This window comes from Corylus avellana, chromosome ca2 (assembly GCF_901000735.1).
Source record: "Corylus avellana chromosome ca2, CavTom2PMs-1.0".
NCBI classification, from domain to species: Eukaryota; Viridiplantae; Streptophyta; class Magnoliopsida; order Fagales; family Betulaceae; genus Corylus; species Corylus avellana.
Genome location: NC_081542.1, coordinates 49,323,082 through 49,339,937, shown reverse-complemented (window position 1 = coordinate 49,339,937; position 16,856 = coordinate 49,323,082). Strand labels below are relative to the sequence as shown.

The 16,856-nt window shown below is 32.7% G+C and overlaps 4 protein-coding genes across 4 annotated transcripts; all 4 read left to right on the top strand.

The window, feature by feature from the left end:
* The first annotated feature begins 2,114 nt into the window (after nucleotides 1-2,114).
* On the top strand, nucleotides 2,115-2,748 carry LOC132168416 (non-specific lipid-transfer protein A-like). The gene is made up of 2 exons (XM_059579400.1): nucleotides 2,115-2,503; nucleotides 2,624-2,748. The coding sequence occupies exons 1-2, from the start codon at nucleotides 2,148-2,150 to the stop codon at nucleotides 2,631-2,633; spliced, it is 366 nt and encodes a 121-aa protein (XP_059435383.1). The 5' UTR covers nucleotides 2,115-2,147; the 3' UTR covers nucleotides 2,634-2,748.
* A 2,921-nt stretch (nucleotides 2,749-5,669) lies between these two features.
* Nucleotides 5,670-6,364, top strand: LOC132173098 (non-specific lipid-transfer protein-like). The gene is made up of 2 exons (XM_059584673.1): nucleotides 5,670-6,088; nucleotides 6,237-6,364. The coding sequence occupies exons 1-2, from the start codon at nucleotides 5,733-5,735 to the stop codon at nucleotides 6,244-6,246; spliced, it is 366 nt and encodes a 121-aa protein (XP_059440656.1). The 5' UTR covers nucleotides 5,670-5,732; the 3' UTR covers nucleotides 6,247-6,364.
* A 1,889-nt stretch (nucleotides 6,365-8,253) lies between these two features.
* Nucleotides 8,254-8,885, top strand: LOC132173117 (non-specific lipid-transfer protein A-like). Its single transcript, XM_059584698.1, has 2 exons — nucleotides 8,254-8,647; nucleotides 8,759-8,885. Exons 1-2 carry the CDS (start codon nucleotides 8,292-8,294, stop codon nucleotides 8,766-8,768), a joined length of 366 nt encoding a protein of 121 aa, XP_059440681.1. The 5' UTR covers nucleotides 8,254-8,291; the 3' UTR covers nucleotides 8,769-8,885.
* A 3,320-nt stretch (nucleotides 8,886-12,205) lies between these two features.
* Nucleotides 12,206-12,867, top strand: LOC132173030 (non-specific lipid-transfer protein AP10-like). The gene is made up of 2 exons (XM_059584592.1): nucleotides 12,206-12,578; nucleotides 12,686-12,867. Exons 1-2 carry the CDS (start codon nucleotides 12,223-12,225, stop codon nucleotides 12,693-12,695), a joined length of 366 nt encoding a protein of 121 aa, XP_059440575.1. The 5' UTR covers nucleotides 12,206-12,222; the 3' UTR covers nucleotides 12,696-12,867.
* The last annotated feature ends 3,989 nt before the right edge of the window (nucleotides 12,868-16,856 follow it).

Sequence of the window (16,856 nt, the reverse complement as noted above, 5' to 3'; positions counted from 1 at the left end):
CCAATTGGCATTTAATTTATTGATGTCCAAAATTTTGGCTACCCAATACTCATCAAAGGCAAAAAAAGATATCTACCCACAACGTTCGATAATGGAACATTCAAGATTAATGGGTTTTATTTAAGAATATTTTTAAAATTGTTTGATTCATTTATTTATTGCTATCAATTTTTTAAGCCTTATTTATTTCAAAATGTTAGAGATTAATGCTTCTTCTTTTTTTAATTACTGAATTACCATAATTAGGGAGCCTTAATTAAATAATATTTACGGTAATTAGGACTTTAATTTATTTTTTATGAAAATTGTTTTATTAATATTCATTAATTGAGTGCCTTATTTACTAAATTACAGGCATTTTTTAAATTACTTATTTACCATAATTATAATTAGAGTGCCTTAAACAGCATCCTACTCGATCCGCGTAAGGGTGGAGCTTGCCTTATAGAGGTACCCATGCAGTATAACACCCTTACAAGCAGATTCTCTCCATTTTTCTGTATCTAAGAAAAAGTCCATCTACAGTACTTCCAAAAGCTTAAAAAAGATGGAGCAGAAAATGATGAGTTTTATATATATATATATATATATATATATATATATATAGACTTGTCTCAGAGGTTCCATGGTAGGAACACCCACAAGCAGATTCTCATTTTTCTGTATCCCCTGAAAAGTCCATCTACGGCACTTCCAAAACTTCAAAGATGAACAGAAATGATGAGTTTATATATATATATATATATATATATATATATATATATATATATATATTTCAAGGCAGTAAAGGTTTGACACGAATTTTGCTTTAATTTTATCGTCTTATTAATGATGAATTGATGGAATAAAAATTATATTATCAAAGGTCTCTTCTTAGTTGGCTGCTGACGAGGATGGCGAAATCTGGAGAACTTGCAGTGTGTTTGGCGTGGGTGGGTTGGATTTTCATTTTTCAAGGAAAGATCTCTCTTTCTCTCCTCTCTCTCTCTCTCTCTCGTTTGTCTGTGTTTCTTGTCTTATGGAGCGTGGACCATGAATTAGCACACATACAAACACACAAATACATATATATTTATATAAAGCCTCACAATAATTATAATTCAAGCTATATTAATATATTGGGAAGATATTAAATATAGCTTAAAATGAAACTTTGTTAGACTGTAAATAAAACTATGTGTAGCCATTTAAATTAGAGTCTCTCATACATGTGCATCAATCACAAGGGTAAGTTCCATGACTTGCATGTAGTGCGAGCCATGCACCATTACCCTAGCAAAGCAAGAGCTGGGACAAAGTTGGGGAAAGAGGTGACAAGGAGGAGGAACTCCAACTTGAGAGTTTTTAATTTTTTCTAAGGATCCATGTTGAAAAGAAATTCAAACATTATTAATATTCTAAATGTGGCAAATAATGATGTGAGAACTTGAAATACAAAGCAGGCTGCGGGGTGCATCGATGACCGACCCCATGCAGCTTAGGGTGTTGAGCTCATTTACCACAGCCAGAGGACCCCACAACCTCTCTCGCTTAGGCCAAATTTCATAGAAATTTCATACCAAAAAAAAAAAAAAAAAATTGTATAAAATATTTTCTAAAAACATTTTACATAGAAAAAAGCTTTGAAATCACATATAACCTTAAAAGGGTTCAAAGATAATTTTGGTATTAAATATTTATACAGTACTTTGACAATGTAATAAACTACAAAGTGATTGAAATGTTGTTAAGCCTTACTCCTCGACTGAGTTATCTCTTTATAATATAACGGAAATTACATGTTTGAACTTTACATCTAATCTATACATTTAAACTTACTACTAATCTATGAGATAAATTCAAATACGTACAGATGAGAAGTTGGGTTATCATTATCCTTTACAGACCGCGACTTTGTTATAAAATGGAAAGTACGTAGAAACTTGGTTTTGTAGTTTTGTTTTTAACATATATACAAGGCAATGAATTAACTTTCTTTCTTCTTTTTTTACCCTAGAAGTGAATTGCTTATTAACTTTACTTTAATGATAGTCATTAAGGGTACTCATGGAAGGGCTCTATAAATAGAGCGTGAACTTATACTCCAAACCATGTTCATTTCATATTTGCAGAAAAGAAACGATTATTGATCTTTCAAAAGAGAATTAATGGAGAACAAAATGATGGGTTGTGCTGTATTGGCCTTCGGGTTGATGTTTTTGGTCCTAAATGCAAGTGGGAGGCCTTCGAATGACATATCATGCATGGATGCTTTAACAAGTTTGTTGCCGTGCCAATCATTCTTGGTGGGTTCTGGCCCAGCGTCGCCCACTGTTGCTTGTTGCCTAGGTGCACAAAATGTGCTGAAACAGGCTACCACCCCTGAAACACGCAAGGTTCTGTGTGAGTGTTTCAAAAAGGCTGGAAAAGATATGGGTGTTAAGCCTGAGAAAGCTAAACAAATTCCCGATCTCTGCAAAATCGATGTTCCTGTACCCATTGACCCCGATGTGGACTGCAGCAAGTAATCTCGATCTGTCTCCCTCCCTCTTAGTTTGCATGCACTTGAAGATATGTATAATATTCTTGATGCTTTAATCTTTTAATTAACTAATTAATATGTTTTCCTTGGTTCGACGTGCAGAATCCAATGATGCTCTCATGGGGAGATGTACGACGTCGGTGAAATAAACTTGGGAGAGAAGGAGCAATTTAATATTCCAAATGTATCGTGTTGAAAGAAATATGGATTTGGACTGTTTACATATGGACATGGACTATAGTCTATATAGTAATCTAAATGATCAATAAAATAATTCCTAGTTTCTTTGCAATTCTCTCTACATATTCGGCCTGATATTGTTCTTTCTACTCTTTTGAATGAACCTCAATATAGTCAATATTCTTTAATTAATTAAGGCTCTAAATTATGGTAAATAAATAATAAAAAAATGCATTAATATTGTTTGATTCTCTTAAAATTTTTAATATATATATATTAACTTTTTTGGCATTGGAAAGATATTGACATTTTTTTGATAGTTTAGCTAATTCGCTTTCATTGTAAATTATGATGGGAATCTATGACTGCTCAACAGAAGGGCTATAATTTTAAGATTTTTTTTTTAAAAAAAAAAAATTATGAATTATATTTTTGTCATGAGGGGGTAGGATATTGACACAATTGCTATTTTGAGGGGAGATGGTAGTTTAAAGGGGATATGTGGACAGCAATAATAATCAAATTGGATTAAATATTTCGTTTTATGTTTAATTTTTAAGAGGCAATGAAATAAAGAAGTTGCTATAAAGTACTGTGCGTGTTTTGTAGTCTAATGAAGGCAGACATTGCTGTAATAAAAATTATATGTGTGGAATTGAACTCTTTTTTCTCTTTCTCTCCCTTTGGCTTCTTTTAAGAAAAGACATGATTTTTATTAATGGAACCGAGCTTGGTTTGAGAGAGAGATTAGCTTGGAAGAAAGACGATGGCTTGATAGAGAGATTAGGTTAATTAGAAGAAGAAACGTTAAAATACAAGCTAATACTAGTGGAGAGCACGCACGTAAGGTTAGAACAAATGAAAAAGTCCATGGAAATGTCAAATTTTTATTAAAAACTGTAAAATTGAGTTTTACTCTATATTCTGATAAAAGAGACTCTCTTGATGAAATCTTACCTAGCTAAGACCAACAATATCACAAGAACGATTAAATGGATTGGTCATATTAAAAAACCTAATTAGTAATTTTGCATCTCAAAAAGCAAGAATAATAATTTTTAAATAAAAATATAATATTAATATTAATATTAATATTATTTAATTAATATTTAAATATAAAAAAAAATACTCCACTTAAACTTTTCACCTTATGCCTCAAAATATATCGAGCCCGTCCTGCCACAGCTCTTGTTACATTAGCACTTTGGCACTCCCAAGATAAACTCATAAAAGTATATTTCAGCGATTCATTCCATCCCATTGGCACCAGCAAGTAGTCCTGGATATATAGTGAGGAAATCCATTGGCATTCTACTAAAGCCTCTAGCCTTTCGGTTATAATAAATAATAAATTTGACCATTTAATACTCTTACCACTCTCTCATATTACTAAGAAAAATCAAAACATTTTTTTTTTCTATTTTTTTTTTTAGGGGAAACATTTTATACTTATTCATTGATGAAAAGATCGTGAGCAAAAGCTCTTACAAACAGAACAAAAAGTTTTGAAGCAATCATAGCCGAAGCTACGAGGTTACAGATGTCAAAGATACAAACATTATAATCTAACAATCAAGACCTATCAATGACATCAACATTCGCTAACTCATGACTAGTCTTCAGTTTTAACAACAGATCTGCTCCAGACAGATTCAATCCAATGCATAGGTAGCTCTTATTCCTCGGCCCTGAGAGCAGAAAACCCCCATGCCGAAACTCTTCCTCCTCGACTCGAAAGCCAAGATACCGTTTACATCCAACACCCAAGGGTCAGGACCAAAAGTAGATATCCCACATAACACCAAGCGAGCAGATCAAGAGAGAGGACAAAGCCTTATTACAAGCAGCAAGAAATACAGGCAGAAGAACGAACAGGAAAAAAACTAGAAAAGAAAACAACAAGACAAGAATTAGAAAGATTACATGTAAAAAATCAAAAAAACAAAAACCCCCAAAGCAAAAGCTACGTTGGAAAGGAAGGTTGCCGAGTGAAAACTGGTCGGAACACGAGGACACAGCCGCGGTAGGTGGTGTTGGACCCAGACAGAGCCGAAGAACCTGGTGATGGGGCGTACGACGACGTGACAGTAGATCAGGCTCTGAGCAAACCGATCCAAGAGCCTAAAAAAAACAAAAAAAAAAAAAAAAAACAGTGGACAAAGGGATGGAAAGAGGGGCAGAGAAGAAGGGAAAAAAACACCATTAAGGAGCTAAGGACCATCAGGTAACATAAATCAACCTCACAAGAAAAAATAGGCAAGGGGAGGGAAGGAGGCAGCAAAGGATGAGGGGAGGAGAGCGGCGCTCTCTGCTAGAGATGGAACCCTAGTAGAGAGAGCGCTTGGGTAGTGTGATTGTTAGTTGATTGTGTAGGTTCCGTGTTGGTTTAGATAAATCTAAACTAAATCAATGTTCTTGCAATCCTATTAAAGTCTAACTTTAATGCAGCAATTAAATGGTTTTTATCCTCTCAAAAAGTAAAAAAATAAAAATACCTCTAATATAACTGATTAGAAATTATTCGGTTTAAATGAACTAGAGAGTATCATAATTTATAAAGTACTTTAGAACAACAATTAAGAAGTATATAATTAATTAATTACATCAGTCCTGCCGTGTCACAGTGGTTAGAAGAAGGCTGAATATTCATGACCAACTAGTACTTCTTCCACATAAATTCTCAAAAGTACCCTTAAATGGAGCAACAACCCTCACATTTTTTTTTTTAAAAAAAAAATGTAATTTATAAGGAGAACTCAATTAATGGGTTGGTGGCCCTTCATATATATATATATATATATATATTTTTTTTTTTTTCAAGCATTTAACATAGAGGGCAATGAATTAACTTTCTTTGTTCTTTTTTGCCCCTAGAAGTGAAGTTCATTAATTCCACCACTTTAATGATAGTTATTAAGGGCGCTCATGGCAGGGCTCAATAAATAGAGCTTGAACTTATACTCCAAAGCATGCTCATTTCATATTTGCAGAAAAGCAACAATTAATCTTTATATAGTTCAAAAGAGAATTAATGGAGAAGAAAATGATGGGTTGTGCTGTATGGGCCTTCGGGTTGATGTTTTTGGTCCTAAATGCAAGTGGGAGCCCTTCCAATGACATATCATGCAAGGATGCTATAACAACTTTGATACCGTGCCAGCCGTTCTTGGTGGGTTCTGACCCAGCGTCGCCCACTGCTGCCTGCTGTCTAGGTGCACAAAATGTGGTGAAACAGGCTACCACCCCTGAAGCACGCAAGGCTCTGTGTGAGTGTTTCAAAAAGTCTGGAAAAGATATGGGTGTTAAGCCTGAAAAAGTTAAACAAATTCCCGATCTCTGCAAAATCGACGTTCCTGTACCCATTGATCCCGATGTAGACTGCAGCAAGTAATCTCTCTCTCCCTTCCTCCTTAGTTTGCACTTGATTTTTTTTTTCTTTTTTTCTAATCAATTTGCACTTGATCGAAGATATATATGTATATTCTTGATGAGTTATTTTAATTAACTAATATGTTTTCCTTGGCTGCACGTGCAGAATCCAATGATGCTCTTATGGGGAGATGTACGTGAGTGAAATAAACTTGGGAAAGGAGCAATTTAATTTTCCAAATGTATCGTGTTGAAAAAAAAAAATGGAGCTGGACTGTTTTCGCTGTCTTAGCTTTACATATTAATGAAAAATAGTAATCTAAATTAATAAAATAATTCCTAGTTTCTTTGCAATGATTTCGACATATTTGGCCCGATATTGTTCTTTCTACTCTTTTGAATGCACTTCCATATATAAAGTAAGAATGCATGAGACGCAGTAGAACTCTGAACATGGTAGCTGTTACCACTGGTCAAAACCATTTTTGGTTTCAGTTCACCGTTACTTTACTACAACCAGCTGCAAGCAAATAAAGCCGAAAGAAACCAAGTTTCCCCCTTGCTGACCAGAACTTCACCACTCTTGGTAAAGCCTATCACCTTACCATGAGTCCCAACAAAAATATCATACAGCTGTGTCCACGATTGGACCGCTCTGTATTCTTTCATTACCCACACGGCGTAAGACGCATGGTTGAGGTATTCATTGCGGGGCAGAATTGCAATAAACCCATGGAAAATTAAGCCAAAAAATGTACGGCTAGCAAAGATCAGTAAAATGCCTTATTGCATTAATTAAGGAGCAAACGAAACACAAATAAACATATTAATTGTTGTCACGAAATTAAATTCAGCACATCACAACAATAATAACAGGTGATTTCCACAGTTCAAACTTCACATAAAAATACAAATAAAGAAACTAAATTCTAGAGTCTGCTTAAGTTTCTTTAACTAGTAGTACTTAGAGGTGTATCATGCATGCACCAACAATAATGAAAAAGTCAGTGATGAAAAGCTTTTCTTGTATGCAGTGCCATGCTTCATTACCCTAGCAAAGGAAGAACTGGGAAAAAGTTGGGGAAAGAGGTGGAAAGGAGGAGGAACTCCAACTTAAAGTTTTTAAATTTTTTCTAAGGATCCATGTTGAAAAAAGAATTCAAACATTAATAATATTTTAAAAGTGGAAAAATGATGATGTGAGAACTCGAAATAGAGAGCAGGTTGCGGGGTGCACCGACCCAGCCCATGCAGCTTCAACCCGTCTACTATGGCAAGAGGACCTCACAACCTCTCGCTTAGGTTGCCCAAATTTCATAGAAATTCAGATAGCAATCTAATTCTTGGTGATTCTAATCCCTCCCCCACACCCTCAAAAGAAAGAAAAATAAATAAATAAATAAAAAGAAGCAAACCCTCTAAAAACCTAAATCATGATGAATAACTTCTTTTTCTATGCAAATAATTATATATAACTTATTTTTTTAAAACAAAAAAGAAGAAAGAAGAAATCAAATATTAAAAAGCTCTAGATGATCACTTATGTTTCGTTTGTTTCAATGTAAGATGATTAATTTATAAGGAAAATATTTTGAGTTGAAAATATTAATGGAAAAAACCATTATTTTTCATCAGTTTAATTGATTGAGAGATCCTAAAAATAATATGAAAAATGTTTTCCGTTGCTTAATTAGTACACAAATATTTTTCTACCATAAGTGAAAAGGTGCAATAGGAAAGGAAAGTACTCAATTATACATCGCTAAATACCCCCTCCAACAATTCAAAAAATAAAGTGATTGAAATGTTGTTCTACCTTACTCGACTGAGTGATAGGCTGTATCTCTTTATAGTAATCAATATAACGGAAATCACAAGAGTACATTTAAACTTACTACTAATCTATGAGATAAATTCAAATGTGTACAAATGAGAAGTTGGGTTATCATTATCCTTTGTTATAAGATGGAAGGTAGAAACTTAATTGGTTTTGTAGTTTTGTTTTTAACATATATATATACAAGGCAATGAATTAACTTATTAACTTTCTTTCTTCTTTTTTTACCTTAGAAGTGAATTGCTTATTAACTTCACTTTAATGATAGTTATTAAGGGTACTCATGGCAGGGCTCTATAAATAGAGCTTGAACTTATACTCCAAACCATGCTCATTTCATATTTGCAGAAAAGAAACGATTATTAATCTTTCAAAAGAGAATTAATGGAGAACAAAATGATGGGTTGTGCTGTATTGGCCTTCGGGTTGATGTTTTTGGTCCTAAATGCAAGTGGGAGGCCTTCCAATGACATATCATGCATGAGTGCTTTAATAAGTTTGTTGCCGTGCCAGTCATTCTTGGTGGGTTCTGGCCCAGCGTCGCCCACTGCTGCTTGTTGCCTAGGTGCACAAAATGTGCTGAATCAGGCTACCACTCCTGAATCACGCAAGGTTCTGTGTGAGTGTTTCAAAAAGGCTGGAAAAGATATGGGTGTTAAGCCTGAGAAAGCTAAACAAATTCCCGATCTCTGCAAAATCGACGTTCCTGTACCCATTGACCCTGATGTGGACTGCAGCAAGTAATCTCTCTCTCTCCCTCCCTCTTAGTTTGCACTTGATTAGAGTATCTATATTTATTCTTGATGAGTTCTTTTAATTAACTAATATGTTTTCCTTGGTTGTACGTGCAGAATCCAATGATGCTCTCATACGGAGATGTACGTCAGTGAAATAAACTTGGGAGAGAAGGAGCAATTTAATTTTCCAAAAAATTATCGTGTTGAAAGAAATATGGATTTGGACTGTTTACGTATGGACCTGGACTATAGTCGATCCATATAGTAATCTAAATGATCAATAAAATAATTCCTAGTTTCTTTGCAATTCTCTCTACATATTCGGCCTGATATTGTTCTTTCTACGTACTCTTTTGAATAAACCTCAATATAGTCAATATTCTTTAATTAATTAAGGCTCCAAATTATGGTAAATAAACAATAAAAAAATGCATTAATATCGTTTGATTCTCTTAAAATTTTTAATATATATATATAACTTTTTTGGCATTGGAAGGATATTGACATTTTTTTGATAGTTTAGCTAATTAGCTGTCATTGTAAATTATGATGGGAATCGATCTATGGCTACTCGATACAAGGACTATAATTTTAATAATTTTTTTAAAAAAATTATGAATTATATTTTTGTCATGATGGGGGATCCGAGGATATTGACAATGAGATGGTAGTTTAAAGGGATATGTGGACAGCAATAATAATCAAATTGGATTAAATATTTAGTTTTATGTTTAATTTTTAAGAGGCAATGAAAATAATTAAAGAAGTTGCTACAAAGTACTGTACGTATTTTGTAGTATACTGAAGGCAGACATTGCTGTAATAAAAATTATATATGTGGAATTGAACTCTTTTTTCTCTTTCTCTCCCTTCGGCTTCTTTAAAGAGGAGATGATTTTTATTAATGGAACCGAGCTTGGTTTGAGAGAGAGATTAGCTTGGAAGAAATAAAGTAGATAAAAATTTTAAATTTTTAGTATGTGAAAAAAAAAAAAAAAAATTGTTTTTTCATTATTCTTTTAAAATTTAAATAGTAATAAAAAGTGATTGATGTGATATATATATATATATATATATATATATAAAAGAATATTGAGAAAGTTAAAAAATAAAAAAAAAAAAAAAAAAAAAGAAAAAGGGCACAACCCAATATAGTTCTGTGTCTCCCTCTAAATAAATGCAATTTCAATCATTTTTTCTCATTTTCTCCTTCACCATGTTTCATCTGATTACAAATTACTCATCACCAAAGATTGAGAGACCAAAAAAATAAAACCATTCGCTACAATATTCTTAAAGAAACCACAACAGATTCAACCTATCCGTAATGCTACAAATCCTAAGTTGTCATGCCGAGGCTCTCATTTTGATCCTACTCCTCAACTCCACCGGAAGCTCTTTCCCATTGAGAAATTGAGAGAAATATATATTGGGTTTTGCTTGGACTTGGGTGGGAGGAAAAGGACTTGGGTTTTGCTTGGACGCGCGTGAGGAGAAAGAACACGAAATGCCAGAAGTTTTCAAAGGCAGAAGCCACGGGATGAGCTTGTTTAAGCATGTTTTAATCAAAATATTTAAGATCCGATCCATATTTTTCAATACGGATATGACTCTCCCTATCAATGGTCTATCAATCAGCTCTCCCTCACGCTAGTCATAAATCTATTGGTTCACGTCATAAATCCGAGCACATACAACACATCAGATACTCGGTCCATGCTCTTTGTAAGCCAGATTCTTGAACTGCCCTTCTACAACCTCTCTAAGATCAGGAGTTTTGGACTCTATAATAGAAAATAAGTCTCCATACATCTTAGTTATGAGCTTGTTGAACTTGTCGACCTATGCATCGGCCACTTTCTTCAATGAATATTGATCACCGTTCTCTTTTAGAGCATTAGCAGCAGCTTTCTAACCATTTTCCCTTAATTTAGAGAATAAAACTACATTTTTATTTCTTATAAAAAAAATATTTTACATTAGATTCCTTTATTTTTTTTTTATATGAATTAAATATTATTTCTTTTTACCATTGCAACCAATGAGAGAGTAGAGAGGAGAGGGGAGAGAGAATCAATTTTTTATAATTTAATGATGCATTGGGAAACACTGTAGATGCCATTTGATGTTGGTTATATTTAGGGCTTTTGATGTGGGTGATTTTTTGTGGTTTTTTTTTAGATTTTCCCTAAACATAGATAAGAGAATAGACTATAGAAAGTTTGCTGCTAGTGCTCTTAGAGAGGGTATTAATTCGTAACACTGTTGAAAGAATATTGTCTTTTAATGTATTACGGCATTTGTCACCAAGTTGTTGAGAACTATTAGGGTAGAACTTATTTATATAGGAGATAGATTTGCGGATATCCTTATTGACATTGCAAATCAACTCCACCAGAAGCTCTAGAGATCCTAATAGTAAAGGATTGAACCCAGCAAAGATAACAATGTTAGAGCAGCTACAGATAGCAATTCAGTTAGAGCAGCTCCAGCAGCGAAAACACCTCAGAATAAAAATAATTCAAGCTATATTAATATATTGGGAAGATATTAAATATAGCTTAAAATGATACTATGTTAGATTTTAAATGAAACTTTGTTAGATTGTAAATAAAACTATGTGTAGCCGTTTAAATTAGAGTCTCTCACGCATGTGGATCAATCACAAGGGTAAGTTCCATGACTTGCATGCAATGCCATGCACCATTACCCTAGCAAAGCATGAACTGGGACAAAGTTGGGGAAAGAGGTGGAAAGGAGGAGGAACTCCAACTTAAGAGTTTTTAAATTTTTCTAAGGATCCATGTTGAAAAGAAATTCAAACATTATTAATATTCTAAATGAGGCAAATAATGATGTGAGAACTCGAAATGAAAAGCAGGCTGCGGGGTTCACCGACCCCATGCAGCTTAGGGTGTTGAGCTCATCTACGTACCATGGCCTGAGGACCCCACAACCTCTCTCACTTAGGCCAAATTTCATAGAAATTTCATACCAAAAAAAAATTGCATAAAATATTTTCTAAAAACATTTTACATAGAAAAAAGCTTTGAAATCACATATAACCTTAAAAGGGTTCAAAGATATATAATTTTGGTATTAAATATTTTATACAGTACTTTGACAGTGTAATAAACTACGAAGTGACTGAAATGTTGTTCTGCCTTACTCGACTGAATTATCTCTTTATAATAATCAATCAATATAACGGAAATTACAAGTTTGAACTTTACATCTAATCTATACTTTTAAACTTACTACTAATCTATGAGATAAATTCAAATGTGTACAGATGAGAAGTTGGGTTATCATTATTCTTTACAGACCATGACTTTCTTATAAAATGGAAGGTACGTAGAAACTTGGTTTTGTAGTTTTGTTTTTAACATATATACAAGGCAATGAATTAACTTTCTTTCTTCTTTTTCCACCCTAGAAGTGAATTGCTTATTAACTTCACTTTAATGATAGTTATTAAGGGTACTCATGGCAGGGCTCTATAAATAGAGCTTGAACTTATACTCCAAACCATGCTCATTTCATATTTGCAGCGAAATTAATCTTTCAAAAGAGAATTAATGGAGAACAAAATGATGGGTTGTGCTGTATTGGCCTTCGGGTTGATGTTTTTGGTTCTAAATGCAAGTGGGAGGCCTTCGAATGACATATCATGCACGGATGCTTTAACAAGTTTGTTGCCGTGCCAGTCGTTCTTGGTGGGTTCTGGCCCAGCGTCGCCCCCTGCTGCTTGTTGCCTAGGTGCACAAAATGTGCTGAAACAGGCTACCACCCCTGAGGTACGCAAGGTTCTGTGTGAATGTTTCAAAAAGGCTGGAAAAGATATGGGTGTTAAGCCTGAGAAGGCTAAACAAATTCCCGATCTTTGCAAAATCGATGTTCCTGTACCCATTGACCCCGATGTGGACTGCAGCAAGTAATCTCTCTTCCTCCCTCTTAGTTTGCACTTGATTAGAGTATCTATATTTATTCTTGATGAGTTCTTTTAATTAACTAATATGTTTTCCTTGGTTGCACGTGCAGAATCCCATGATGCTCTCTTGGGGAGATGTACGTCGGAGAAATAAACGTAGGAGCGAAGGAGCAATTTAATTTTCCAAATGTATCGTGTTGAAAGAAATATGGATTTGGACTGTTTACATATGGACCTGGACTATAGTCTATATAGTAATCTAAATGAATAAAATAATTCCTAGTTTCTTCGCAATTCTCTCGACATATTTGGCCTGATATTTCTACTCTTTTGAATGAACCTCCATATAGTCAATATTATTTAATTAAGGCTCCAAATTATGGTAAATAAATAATAAAGATATACATTAATATCGTTTGATTCTCTTAAAATTTTTAATATTCTTAACAAAAAAAAAAACCCCCTTTTTGGGCATTGGAAGGACATTGACATTTTTTGATAGTTTAACTAATTAGCAATCATTGTAAATTATGATGGGAATCTATAATTTTAAGATTTTTTTTTTTAAAAAAAAAAAAATTATGAATGATATTTTTGTCATGAGGGAGAGAATATTGACACAATTGCTAGTTTGGGGGGAAATTAACAATGAGATGGTAGTTTAATTTTTGTTTGAAAGTGTACGAACAGTCTAGTGGAAACGTGCGACAATTTTTATGTGGCAACAACATTTTTTTTTTTTTTTGCAACAAATTACAATCAACTAGCCCATAATCCGTGCAATACGCATGATTCTTCATTATGATTGGTGTCAATATTTTTTTTTTATATTTTTAAATCAACTATTAGATTTGTGGACTTAGAGCATTCACATCTGGCTTAACAAAATAGCATTTTTACTATTTTATTGAGCCATTGTGTTAAAATCACTCTCCATCTAGCTCAGAAAACTAGCCAAGAGTTTCCTAACGAACTACAATGCTCAACAGCTTTGTTGAGCGTATTGTAGCTCAACAATGTATAATTTTATTAATAAAAAAATCATTTCATTACCTCTCCTCTAATTAAAAATCATTTAAACTTCTCTCTCCTCCCTCATAGAACTACATAAGAATAAAAAAATAATAAAAATAAAATATTTTTAATGAAATATTAAAAGTTGATAGTTAAAATGCTAAGCCGGATGTAGGTATTTTAAAAAGTTGATAGTTAAAATAGAAAGAAAAAAAAAAGAAAAAAAAATGATATTTTGACTAAATTTAACTAAATTTTTACTGAGCCGGATGTGAATGCTCTAAGTACTTAGATTTGTGGATTTATTTTACAAATCAACCATTAGATATGTGGACACCAATTCTGCAAATCTAATGATTGATCTATTGAAATATTTATTGGAGAATATGGAAGAGTGGGCAAATTATTGATATCAATCATTTCTCTAATTTAGTTACAAAATTTAAAAAGTATTATAATTGTACTTTTCATTATTATAAGTTAAAAAAACATGTTTTTATTGTACATTTATTTAATGCAATCAAATAAATCTACTTATGTTAGGTTCAATGCTTAATTATCTCTTTGATGTTTTTAAGTGTTTATGTTCATTTTCTACACAATAATCAAATAAGTTTTTACTTCTTTTTTTTTTTTTTGCTCTCAAAAGTATAAAAATCACTTCCAAAAATCATACAAATGAAAAATAAATCACATAAAACATTCAAATGAATTAAACATATTACCCTTAACTTTAGTTTAATTCATATGAATAATAACTTGTTAAAATCTTTGTTCCCATAGAAGTAGTTTAAAATGAAAAAATTTAAAGAAAAACAAAATTGCAAGAGGACAACTTGAGTTCTACCTAATCAAAACATGAATAGAAAGCTAGCATGAATCTCTAATATTGTTGATGTTTTCAATACAAATAAAACTCATAATTATGAACATTCGAAAAAAGGTACAAAGAAAAATAAACAAAATCTTTTTTATGAATAAAAAATAAAACAAAAATTTTCACTCAACATTTAACGCAATCAAATAATTGTGTGTTTAGCATTGCGATTTAATAGACAAAAAATGCGATTTAAACCAAATAGCAAAAAGTTGGTTGTTTGGGATTGAAAAAACTGTGATTTGAAAACACAGAAAATATGCATTTTTAAATCGCAAGTAATGAGATGCTTTTTTGAAAATGTATAATTTTAAAAGCTAAATTGCACTTTTAAAGGCCAAATTGCGATTTTGCTAAACACTTAACTGCTTTTGTAAAAATCATATTTTCAAATTGCACATTCTAAAATCCCAATCCCAACATTAGGTCCAATGCTTAATTATCTCTCTTGCATTTTATAAAAGTTGTATTTGTAATTATAAAATCACATTTTGTATAGTTGTTTTCCGATTTCTTTCTTTTAAAAAAAAAAAGAAAAAAAAAATTCTTATATGATTTTTTAAGGGTTTTAAAGTAACGTATTAACATATATATATATATATAGCTCTTGATTCTATATACTATATATGATTTTCTTTTAAAATCCTATATATGGTTTTTTTTTTTTTTTTTTTTAAATCTAGCTATATATGGGATTCTATATATCATAATTCATAAAAGAGTTTTTAAGTAACGTATTAACGCACATCTAACTCTTGATTCTATATATGAGTTTTTAAGTAAAGGTATTAATATATATTAAATAGACTAGTTCAATTTTAGTCAAAGCCAGTTCACTACTTAAAAAATCAGTTCACTTACTATATATATATATATATATATGATGCTATAATACCAAATTGTCACACAATATATATATTATAAGATTCCCATCCTAAAAAAGAAGTTTTAACTCCGGTCAATGGTTGCCATATGATATGGACACCAATTAATGTAGCAGATTCTCTCCGTTTTTCTTCTTCTTTTTTGAATCCTGTATCTAAGAGAAAGTCTATATATATAATCCGTTTTTCTTCTTCTTTTTTGAATCCTGTATCTAAGAGAAAGTCTATATATATAATCCGTTTTTCTTCTTCTTTTTGTATCAAAGAAAAAGATGGAGAAGAAAATGATGGGTTTGTCTGTATTGGCTTTAGGGTTGGTGTTTTTGGTGTTCAGTGCGTGCCCTTCAGATGGCGCCATAACATGTCCTGATGCCGTAAAGAGTTTTAGTCCCTGCAAGGCCTTCTTGGTGGGTTCCGGCCCTCAACTGCTGCCAAGCCATGAGTGCTGTGTCGGCGCACAAAGCGTTTTCAAACCGTCCGCCAGCGCCACCCAAACACGCAGGGCCCTTTGTCAATGTCTCAAAAACTTCGCCATACAAGTTGGTGTTAAGCCTGAGAGAGCTAATCTCATCCCCCAAGCTTGCAAAGTCGACAATCCTATACCCATTGGCCCTAATGTCGACTGCAGAGTGTAATTTCTCTCTCTCTCTCTCTCTCTTTGATCTCAAAGTGTATTCTTGATATACAGATATACTCTCTTAACTAATTATATGTTTTTCGTTGGTGATGTGCAGAGTTTCATGATGTTCTAAAGGGCATTGAAATAAATTAACTTGCCGGAGGGACAGTAATAATCAAATTGGATTAAATATTTTTTTCTAATTTTTTTATTGGATTAAATATTTAGTTTTAGTTTTATGTTTTATGAGACAATGAAATAAAGAAATTGCTATAAAGTACTGTATGTGTTTTGTAGTCTAATGAAGGCAGACATTGCTGTAATAAAAATTATATATGTGGAATTGAACTCCTTTTTCTCTTTCTCTTTCTCACCCTTTGGCTTCTTCTAAGAAGAGATGATTTTTATTAATGGAACGGAGCTTGGTTTGAGAGAGAGATTAGCTTGGAAGAAAGACGATGGCTTGAGAGAGAGATTAGGTTAATTGGAAGAAGAAACGTTAAAATACAAGCTAATACCAGTGGTGAGTGTAAGGTTAGAACAAATGGAAAAGTCTATCGAAATGTCAAATTTCTTTTAAAAGTTATGGAAAAGTCTATGGAAATGTCAAATTTCTATTAAAAGATGTAAAATGGAGTTTTACACCATATTCTAGTGACGGAGAGGCTTATGCGGTAGTTCCAAATGGACGGCTAAGATCGTCCAACCGCAATAAAAATTTAATTTTTGTAAAAGAAATAATATAATATTAATTAATTATTAAAAAATAAAAATTTTAAAAAATTAAAACTATTAAAAAAAGAAAATAAAAACTAAAAGGGGTGGCCCCAGCCACCCCTTGGCCAAAATAGGGTGGCTGGACCACCCCATTTTGGCCAAGGGGGTGG

Bases quoted from the DNA above. Each gene is read 5' to 3' on its own strand.
- LOC132168416 (XM_059579400.1), top strand. From the start codon at position 2,148: ATGGAGAACAAAATGATGGGTTGTGCTGTATTGGCCTTCGGGTTGATG.
- LOC132173098 (XM_059584673.1), top strand. From the start codon at position 5,733: ATGGAGAAGAAAATGATGGGTTGTGCTGTATGGGCCTTCGGGTTGATG.
- LOC132173117 (XM_059584698.1), top strand. From the start codon at position 8,292: ATGGAGAACAAAATGATGGGTTGTGCTGTATTGGCCTTCGGGTTGATG.
- LOC132173030 (XM_059584592.1), top strand. From the start codon at position 12,223: ATGGAGAACAAAATGATGGGTTGTGCTGTATTGGCCTTCGGGTTGATG.